Here is an 11,241-nt window from a genome sequence, read left to right on the forward strand (position 1 = left end):
TGCCCTAAAGACAGACTATATATACTTGTGATCAGCGACCAAGATTCCTCTCCACCCAAGCAAGGGCCAGGGAGGGCCAGGCAATGGCTGCTGATGACTAAGCAGGTAGACCTATAGGTGAGGTTGCAGACGCTACCAGAAACTATTGAGCTTGAAGCTGAAAACAATAAAAAAAAAAAAAAAAATAATAATGATTATCTATTGACAGCCTCTGAAGACGACTTATATTACTTAAGGGCAAATGTAGGAAACAGGTGTCCAAAAAGGGTACGTGCGTCCGTGTCTACGTTCGTGAATATGTACAATAAATGTTTGCATGTACGTACTTGCGACACACATGGGCCACATTCGTGTGTGAGTATATTTGTACACACATAAGATATGTATAGGCCTGTAGCATTCCCTTTATAAAGATACTCTTTTTTATTGGTGAGTAAATTTTCTCTTCAATACTACTTTCTACATAGAAAAAGAGTAAATAATTTCTGAAGATTATTTAATATAAAAACTTATTTTGTGGATTTGAGAACAAATCCCTCAGAGGAATATTGGGAGTTAAATGGCAGAACAGGATTATAAATGAAACTGTAATAGAGATTATCCGAGTGTCATATATGGATGAGATCATGATTAGGGGTAGATGGAGATGGTTTGGTTATGCTCTTCGCACTCCCCAAGGGAGATTAGTTCACCAAACGATTAGCTGGGCTCCACAAGGCGCTAGAAGAGTTGGAAGGCCCATGCCTACATGGCTGAGGACTATAAAGCGTGGAGTAGGAGATGATGAGTGGAGAAGGATTGATTTAAAAGCTCGAAATAGAGACGACTGTCGAAATCTAACCGAGGCCCTGGTGATATTATATATATATATATATAATATATATATATATATATATATATATATATATATACATATATATATATATATATATATATATATACATATATATATATATATATATATATATATATATATACATATATACATACATACATACATACATATATATATATATATATATATATATATATATATATATATATATTTATATATATATATATATATAACAAAATCAAATGCAGCCGTTTCTAGTGTAATGCAGGACAAAGCCCTAGGACATGTCCTTATTAATGTCTGTGGATTGGCCATTTCGTCATGACGCTGGCCACTGCGAATTGGTGATGGTGGGAGACTATAATCTGATTGCTCACAGTAAACCAATCTAGTATGGGTGCCCCTGACCTGTACATGTTTGCTGATCATGGCGTTACACAGACCCTTTCACCACGTTAATGTATCCCAACTCAGAAAAAAAAAAAAATATATATATATATATATATATATATATATATATATATATATATATATATAATGTACGGGATTGATATGTAGACTACGAAGCCCACTAAAGAGCAAAGAGGAATTATCTTATTATTCTCCTAGCCAAGGAAATTTCGTCCTATTCCCAGTGTTATATATCCTCTCATCCCTGCACTTCAGTGGCTTCAGTTGACTACGAAAGATAAAGATTAATCTTGTGCTATTTATTTGTAAATTCATTATCATGCACGTTAGATGAGGTTTCTTTTAAAGGTTTAAAGGTCACTCATGAATGGTAGATGCAAGGGGCAATGATAAGGCCCTTGAGACAGACTATAAATACGTACTATCAGCGCCCAATCGCCCTCTCCACCCAAGCTGGGACGAGGGAGGGCCAGACAGTGGCAACTGATAACTCACAAAGATGGTGTGGTTGCAGATACTACAAGAAGCTGTCAAGCTTGAGCTGGCAGCTTCGAGCTTGAGCTGACCTCGCATCTCAGTCCAGTAAATTACAATATACTTGAGTGGGTCTCTAATCTCAGTCCAGTATATTACAATAAACTTAAGTGGGTCTCGCATCTCAGTCCAGTATATTACAATATACTTGAGTGGGTCTCTAATCTCAGTCCAGTATTTTACAATAAACTTGAGTGGGTCTCTAATCTCAGTCCAGTATATAACAATAAACTTGAGTGGGTCTCTAATCTCAGTCCAGTATATAACAATAAACTTGAGTGGGTCTCTAATCTCAGTCCAGTATTTTACAATAAACTTGAGTGGGTCTCTAATCTCAGTCCAGTATTTTACAATAAACTTGAGTGGGTCTCTAATCTCAGTCCAGTATATAACAATAAACTTAAGTGGGTCTCGCATCTCAGTCCAGTATATTACAATATACTTGAGTGGGTCTCTAATCACAGTCCAGTATTTTACAATAAACTTGAGTGGGTCTCTAATCTCAGTCCAGTATTTTACAATAAACTTGAGTGGGTCTCTAATCTCAGTCCAGTATATAACAATAAACTTAAGTGGGTCTCGCATCTCCGTCCAGTATATTACAATAAACATGAGTGGTTCTAGAATCTCAGTCCAGTATATTACAATAAATTTGAGTGGGTCTAGCATCTCAGTCCAGTACATTACAATAAACCTAAGTCGGTCTCGCATCTCAGTCCAGTATATTACAATAAACTTAAGTGGGTCTCGCATCTCCGTCTAGTATATTACAAAAAACGTGAGTTGGTCTCGAATCTCAGTCCAGTATATAACAATAAACTTGAGTGGGTCTCTAATCTCAGTCCAGTATATAACAATAAACTTGAGTGGGTCTCTAATCTCAGTCCAGTATTTTACAATAAACTTGAGTGGGTCTCTAATCTCAGTCCAGTATATTAAAATAAACTTGAGTGGGTCTCAAATCTCAGTCCAATATATTACAATAACCTTAAGTGGGTCTCAAATCTCAGTCCAGTAAATTACAATAAACTTGAGTGGGTCTCAAATCTCAGTCCAGTATATTACAATAAACTTGAGTGGGTCTCAAATCTCAGTCCAGTATATTACAATAAACTTGAGTGGGTCTCAAATCTCAGTCCAGTATATTACAATAAACTTAAGTGGGTCTTGCATCTCAGTCCAGCATATTACAATAAACTTGAGTGCGTCTCAAATCTCAGTTCAGTATATTACAATAAACTTGAGTCGGTCTCGCACCTCAGTCCAGTATATTACAATAAACTTAAGTGGGTCTCGCATCTCAGTCCAGTATATTACAATCAACTTAAGTGGTTCTTGCATCTCTGTCCAGTATATTACAATAAACATGAGTCGGTCTCGAATCTCAGTCCAGCATATCAAAATAACTCAGTCCAGTATATTAAAATAAACTTGAGTGAGTCTCAAATCTCAGTCCAATATATTACAATAAACTTGAGTGGGTCTCAAATCTCAGTCCAGTAAATTACAATAAACTTGAGTGGGTCTCGCATCTCAGTCCAGTATATTACAATAAACTTGAGTGTGTCTCAAATCTCAGTCCAGTATATTACAATAAACTTAAGTGGGTCTCAAATCTCAGTCCAGTATATTACAATGAACTTAAGTGAGTCTCAAATCTCAGTCCAGTATATTACAATAAACTTGAGTGGGTCTCAAATCTCAGTCCAGTATAGTATAATGAACTTAAGTGAGTCTTAAATCTCAGTCCAGTATATTACAATAAACTTGAGTCTGTCTTGCATCTCAGTCCAGTATATTACAATAAACTTAAGTGAGTCTCAAATCTCAGTCCAGTATATTACAATAAACTTAAGTGGGTCTCGCATTCTGTCCAGTATATTACAATAAACATGAGTCGGTCTCGAATCTCGGTCCAGTTTATCAAAATAACTCAGTCCAGTATATTAAAATGAACTTGAGTGAGTCTCAAATCTCAGTCCAATATATTACAATAAACTTGAGTGGGTCTCTAATCTCAGTCCAGTAAATTACAATAAACTTAAGTGGGTCTCGCATCTCAGTCCAGTATATTACAATAAACTTGAGTGTGTCTCAAATCTCAGTCCAGTATATTACAATAAACTTGAGAGGGTCTCAAATCTCAGTCCAGTATATTAAGATAAACTTGAGAGGGTCTCAAATATCAGTCCAGTATATTACAATGAACTTAAGTGAGTCTCAAATCTCAGTCCAGTATATTACAATAAACTTAAGTGAGTCTTAAATCTCAGTCCAGTATATTACAATAAACTTGAGTGGGTCTTGCATCTCAGCCCAATATATTACAATAAACTTGAGTGGGTTTCAAATCTCAGTCCAGTATATTACAATAAACTTGAGGTCTCAAAAAATCTCAGTACAGTATATTACAATAAACTTAAGTGGGTTTCAAATCTCAGTCCAGTATATTACAATAAACTTAAATGGGTCTCGCTTCTCAGTCCAGTATATTACAATAAACTTAAGTGGGTCTCGCATCGCATTCCAGTATATTACAAAAACCTTAAGTGGGTCTCGCGTCTCAGTCCAGTATATTACAATAAACTTGAGTGGGTCTCCAATCTCAGTCCAGTATATTACAATAAACTTAAGTGGGTCTCAAATCTCAGTCCAGTATATTACAATAAATTTGAGAAGGTCTCAAATCTCAGTCCAGTATATTACAATAAACTTAAGTGGGTTTCAAATCTCAGTCCAGTATATTACAATAAACTTAAATGGGTCTCGCTTCTCAGTCCAGTATATTACAATAAACTTAAGTGGGTCTCGCATCGCATTCCAGTATATTACAAAAACCTTAAGTGGGTCTCGCGTCTCAGTCCAGTATATTACAATAAACTTGAGTGGGTCTCCAATCTCAGTCCAGTATATTACAATAAACTTAAGTGGGTCTCAAATCTCAGTCCAGTATATTACAATAAACTTGAGAAGGTCTCAAATCTCAGTCCAGTATATTACAATAAACTTAAGTGGGTTTCAAATCTCAGTCCAGTATATTACAATAAACTTAAATGGGTCTCGCTTCTCAGTCCAGTATATTACAATAAACTTAAGTGGGTCTCGCATCGCATTCCAGTATATTACAAAAACCTTAAGTGGGTCTCGCGTCTCAGTCCAGTATATTACAATAAACTTGAGTGGGTCTCCAATCTCAGTCCAGTATATTACAATAAACTTAAGTGGGTCTCAAATCTCAGTCCAGTATATTACAATAAACTTGAGAAGGTCTCAAATCTCAGTCCAGTATATTACAATAAACTTAAGTGGGTTTCAAATCTCAGTCCAGTATATTACAATAAACTTAAATGGGTCTCGCTTCTCAGTCCAGTATATTACAATAAACTTAAATGGGTCTCGCATCGCATTCCAGTATATTACAAAAACCTTAAGTGGGTCTCGCGTCTCAGTCCAGTATATTACAATAAACTTGAGTGGGTCTCCAATCTCAGTCCAGTATATTACAATAAACTTAAGTGGGTCTCAAATCTCAGTCCAGTATATTACAATAAACTTGAGTGGGTCTCCAATCTCAGTCCAGTATATTACAATCAACTTAAGTGGGTCTCGCATCTCAGTCCAGTATCTAACAATAAACTTGAGTGGTCTCAAATCTCAGTCCAGTATATTACAATAAACTTGAGTGGGTCTCGCATCTCAGTCCAGTATATTACAATAAACTTGAGTGGATCTCAAATCTCAGTCCAGTATATTACAATAAATTTAAGTGGGTCTCGCATCTCAGTCCAGTATATCAAAATAACTCAGTCCAGTATATCAAAATAAACTTGAGTGGGTCTCAAATCTCCATCCATTACATTGCAATAAACTTGACTGGGTCTCGAATCTCAGTTCAGTATATTAAAATAAACTTGAGTGGATCTCAAATCGCAGTCCAGTAAATTACAATAAATTTAAGTGGGTCTCGCATCTCAGTCCAGTATATCAAAATAACTCAGTCCAGTATATCAAAATAAACTTGAGTGGGTCTCAAATCTCAGTCCATTACATTGCAGTAAACTTGACTGGGTCTCGAATCTCAGTTCAGTATATTACAATAAACTTGAGTGGATCTCAAATCTCAGTCCAGTATATTACAATAAATTTAAGTGGGTCTCGCATCTCAGTCCAGTATATCAAAATAACTCAGTCCAGTATATCAAAATAAACTTGAGTGGGTCTCAAATCTCAGTCCATTACATTGCAGTAAACTTGACTGGGTCTCGAATCTCAGTTCAGTATATTACAATAAACTTGAGTGGATCTCAAATCTCAGTCCAGTATATTACAATAAATTTAAGTGGATCTCAAATCTCAGTCCAGTATATTACAATAAATATAAGTGGGTCTCGCATCTCAGTCCAGTATATCAAAATAACTCAGTCCAGTATATCAAAATAAACTTGAGTGGGTCTCAAATCTCAGTCCATTACATTGCAATAAACTTGACTGGGTCTCGAATCTCAGTTCAGTATATTAAAATAAACTTGAGTGGTCTCAAATCTCAGTCCAGTATATTACAATAAATTTAAGTGGGTCTCGAATCTCTGTCCAGCATATCACCAGACAGGGACGTTTCCAATAGGTTACCACAACTCTTTAAAATGTTTGGTTTAAAAAACTAGATATTTGCAATTGCAACATCACGTCAGTGAGCAATAACGATTTATATTAGATGAATGAATTCCACTCTCATTGAAGCAAAATGTAGACAGACACTTATCAAACGTGCGTAAACATATACTGTGATTTGAAAAAAACAGTTGAGTAAAAATAGAGGTTAGAAGGGCACGATGTTCGTAGAGTCAGCGAAAACAGGCCCATTTTAACAGTTTGCTGCTTTAGTTTATCACAGCAGTAGATTGTAGCCCAAAAGTTGGATGGATAAATGAATTTTTTTATATAAAGGGCCGGCGCTAGGGACGGAGAGGCCATTCAGTGCCTGGCAGCAAAAGTGAAAACGCCTATGTTCGTCATCTTGCAGTCAAAGATCGGCCTCTTCGTCTGCTTGAAAAGAATGAATATTTTTGCTATTAAGGGCCGGCGCTAGGGACGGAGAGGCCATTCAGTGCCTGGCAGCAATAATGAAAACGAGTTTACAGTATGTTCAGAATCTTCCAGTCAAAGAACGGCCTCTTCGTCTGCTTGAGAAGAATAGCCTAAGCAAAACGTTCCGAACTACTTATAATTCAAGTCGGTCCAATAAAAGCATGAATGATGGAAACTGTTTTAGCCATATTGTAGAACATTCTAGGAACGAATTATTTTCTTATAAAACAGCAAAACAGAAAAATTCCCTTTCAGTTAAAGATATACCTATATTATAATAGCTAAAAAATGTTCAGCTGTAATTTTTCATGTGAAGATGATGTTCTAACTGACAAAATTTTATACGGAATGATAGATAATTTACACAAGTTAGTTAGATAAACAGCAAGTGACTGTTTTCTGAAGCCGATGTAAAAAAAAAAAAAAAAAAAAAAGGCGTAGGAGGATATGATGATGATGATGATGATTATATATAAATATATATATATATATATATATATATATATATATATATATATATATATATAAAACCATTAGTATTACTGGAAAAAGAAAAAAAGCTCCATGCCCATGGACTTAAACAGGGAAAGCAACCCCTTGCGGAAATGAAATATAGAATTTACGTCGCCTTGCTCAACAAGAAGGCATATATACAAACACATTATGTATAAACTATATAAATATATACTTATATGAATATATATATATATATATATATATATATATATATATATATATATATATATATATATATATTACCATATTCTCTTTCCTCACATGGCTATATTCCCTGTTGGAGCTCTTAGGCTTATAGCATCCTGTTTTTCCGCCTAGGGTGATAGCTTAGCTGGTAATAATAATAATAATAATAATAATAATAATAATAATAATAGTTATAATAATAATAATGATAATAAAAATAATAATGATAATTATAAAAATAATAATAATAATAATTATTATTATTATTATTATTATTATTATTAATAATAACAATAATTAATAATAATAATGATAATGATGACGACTAGATTACGGCACCAAACGATTGAGTTCAAGTCTCAAAACAGAGACAGTTTGGTTCCGCTATTGGTGACACGGCATAACAAGATTCCGAAAAAGTATCGTCCGTGTGATATTGGCCCCAGAAAAGCGAAAGACTTCCTGTTTATCCTAAACAAAAATGTCAACAACAACATCCCTCCAATAGATGATGTTCTGCTTGACCCAGAACAAGGTCACAAGATAGTTGTACAACATTCACCTTGATCTAATTCATTTGAGATGATAAGAATTAGATAACACTCGCATCACTTGTAAATCGTTATCTTAAGAATATCTACCGTCTAATAAAACATTATCTGTAAATGATATAAATTTCTTCCTTTTATTTATAACTGAATGACATTTTTAATCCCATTTTCACAAATTCCTAATTCTGACGTAGACTCATTATTATTATTATTATTATTATTATTATTATTATTATTATTATTATTATTATTAGCCAAGCTACAACCCTAGTTGGAAAAGCAAGATGCTATAAGCCCAAGGACTTCAATAGGGAAAAATAGCCCGGTGAGGAAAGGAAATAAGGAAATAAATAAATGATGAGAATAAATTAACAATATATCATTCTATAAACAGTAACAACGTCAAAACAGATATGTCCTATATAAACTATTAACAACGTCAAAAACAGATATGTCATATATAAACAATAAAAAGACTCATGTCAGCCTGGTCAACATAAAAACATTTGCTCCAACTTTGAACTTTTGAAGTTCTACTGATTCAACTACCCGATTAGGAAGATCATTCCACAACTTGGTCACAGCTGGAATCTGCTAATCTCACACGGACTTCTTTCTACTGATTCAACTACCCTAGGATTAGGAAGGTCATTCCACAACTTGGTCACAGCTGGAATCTGCTAATCTCACACGGACTTCTTTCTACTGATTCAACTACCCTAGGATTAGGAAGGTCATTCCACAACTTGGTCACAGCTGGAATCTGCTAATCTCACACGGACTTCTTTCTACTGATTCAACTACCCTAGGATTAGGAAGATCATTCCACAACTTGGTCACAGCTGGAATCTGCTAATCTCACACGGACTTCTTTCTACTGATTCAACTACCCTAGGATTAGGAAGATCATTCCACAACTTGGTCACAGCTGGAATCTGCTAATCTCACACGGACTTCTTTCTACTGATTCAACTACCCTAGGATTAGGAAGGTCATTCCACAACTTGGTCACAGCTGGAATCTGCTAATCTCACACGGACTTCTTTCTACTGATTCAACTACCCTAGGATTAGGAAGATCATTCCACAACTTGGTCACAGCTGGAATCTGCTAATCTCACACGGACTTCTTTCTACTGATTCAACTACCCTAGGATTAGGAAGGTCATTCCACAACTTGGTCACAGCTGGAATCTGCTAATCTCACACGGACTTCTTTCTACTGATTCAACTACCCTAGGATTAGGAAGGTCATTCCACAACTTGGTCACAGCTGGAATCTGCTAATCTCACACGGACTTCTTTCTACTGATTCAACTACCCTAAGATTAGGAAGATCATTCCACAACTTGGTCACAGCTGGAATCTGCTAATCTCACACGGACTTCTTTCTACTGATTCAACTACCCTAGGATTAGGAAGATCATTCCACAACTTGGTCACAGCTGGAATCTGCTAATCTCACACGGACTTCTTTCTACTGATTCAACTACCCTAGGATTAGGAAGGTCATTCCACAACTTGGTCACAGCTGGAATCTGCTAATCTCACACGGACTTCTTTCTACTGATTCAACTACCCTAGGATTAGGAAGGTCATTCCACAACTTGGTCACAGCTGGAATCTGCTAATCTCACACGGACTTCTTTCTACTGATTCAACTACCCTAGGATTAGGAAGGTCATTCCACAACTTGGTCACAGCTGGAATCTGCTAATCTCACACGGACTTCTTTCTACTGATTCAACTACCCTAGGATTAGGAAGGTCATTCCACAACTTGGTCACAGCTGGAATCTGCTAATCTCACACGGACTTCTTTCTACTGATTCAACTACCCTAGGATTAGGAAGGTCATTCCACAACTTGGTCACAGCTGGAATCTGCTAATCTCACACGGACTTCTTTCTACTGATTCAACTACCCTAGGATTAGGAAGGTCATTCCACAACTTGGTCACAGCTGGAATCTGCTAATCTCACACGGACTTCTTTCTACTGATTCAACTACCCTAGGATTAGGAAGGTCATTCCACAACTTGGTCACAGCTGGAATCTGCTAATCTCACACGGACTTCTTTCTACTGATTCAACTACCCTAGGATTAGGAAGGTCATTCCACAACTTGGTCACAGCTGGAATCTGCTAATCTCACACGGACTTCTTTCTACTGATTCAACTACCCTAGGATTAGGAAGGTCATTCCACAACTTGGTCACAGCTGGAATCTGCTAATCTCACACGGACTTCTTTCTACTGATTCAACTACCCTAGGATTAGGAAGGTCATTCCACAACTTGGTCACAGCTGGAATCTGCTAATCTCACATGGACTTCTTTCTACTGATTCAACTACCCTAGGATTAGGAAGGTCATTCCACAACTTGGTCACAGCTGGAATCTGCTAATCTCACACGGACTTCTTTCTACTGATTCAACTACCCTAGGATTAGGAAGGTCATTCCACAACTTGGTCACAGCTGGAATCTGCTAATCTCACACGGACTTCTTTCTACTGATTCAACTACCCTAGGATTAGGAAGGTCATTCCACAACTTGGTCACAGCTGGAATCTGCTAATCTCACACGGACTTCTTTCTACTGATTCAACTACCCTAGGATTAGGAAGGTCATTCCACAACTTGGTCACAGCTGGAATCTGCTAATCTCACACGGACTTCTTTCTACTGATTCAACTACCCTAGGATTAGGAAGATCATTCCACAACTTGGTCACAGCTGGAATCTGCTAATCTCACACGGACTTCTAACTAATTCGTTTATAGCACGAGATCTAGATCCACGCTTTAGATAAGAGACTTCAGATCAGTCATTTCATCTCTATAAATTAGGGGTGACCCTAGTTTTTTTTTTTTTTTTTTTTTTTTTTTTTTTTTTTTTTATCCATCGCAGTTAACCCTTTTACCCCCAAATGACGTACTGGTACGTTTCACAAAAGCCATCCCTTTACCCCCATGGACGTACCGGTACGTCCTTGCAAAAAAACGCTATAAAAATTTGTTTTTCATATTTTTTGATAATTTTTTTTTAGAAAATTCAGGCATTTTCCAAGAGAATGAGACCAACCTGACCTCTCTATGACAAAAATTAAGGCTGTTAGAGCA

At 36.2% G+C, this 11,241-nt stretch overlaps 1 protein-coding gene across 1 annotated transcript in view; it reads left to right on the top strand.

Annotated features, from left to right (window-relative positions):
* The window catches only part of LOC137631424 (DNA-directed RNA polymerase subunit beta''-like), a 14,358-nt gene extending 8,753 nt beyond the window's left edge, over positions 1-5,605 (top strand). The window contains exons 2-5 of the mRNA XM_068363189.1: positions 1,867-2,352; positions 2,791-3,066; positions 3,234-3,425; positions 4,054-5,605. Of these exons, the coding sequence (XP_068219290.1) occupies positions 1,867-2,352; positions 2,791-3,066; positions 3,234-3,425; positions 4,054-5,605 (2,506 nt within the window). The remainder of the gene's footprint in view (positions 1-1,866; positions 2,353-2,790; positions 3,067-3,233; positions 3,426-4,053) is intronic.
* Positions 5,606-11,241: the final 5,636 nt, after the last annotated feature.

Source organism: Palaemon carinicauda, chromosome 39 (genome assembly GCF_036898095.1).
Source record: "Palaemon carinicauda isolate YSFRI2023 chromosome 39, ASM3689809v2, whole genome shotgun sequence".
NCBI lineage: Eukaryota > Metazoa > Arthropoda > Malacostraca > Decapoda > Palaemonidae > Palaemon > Palaemon carinicauda.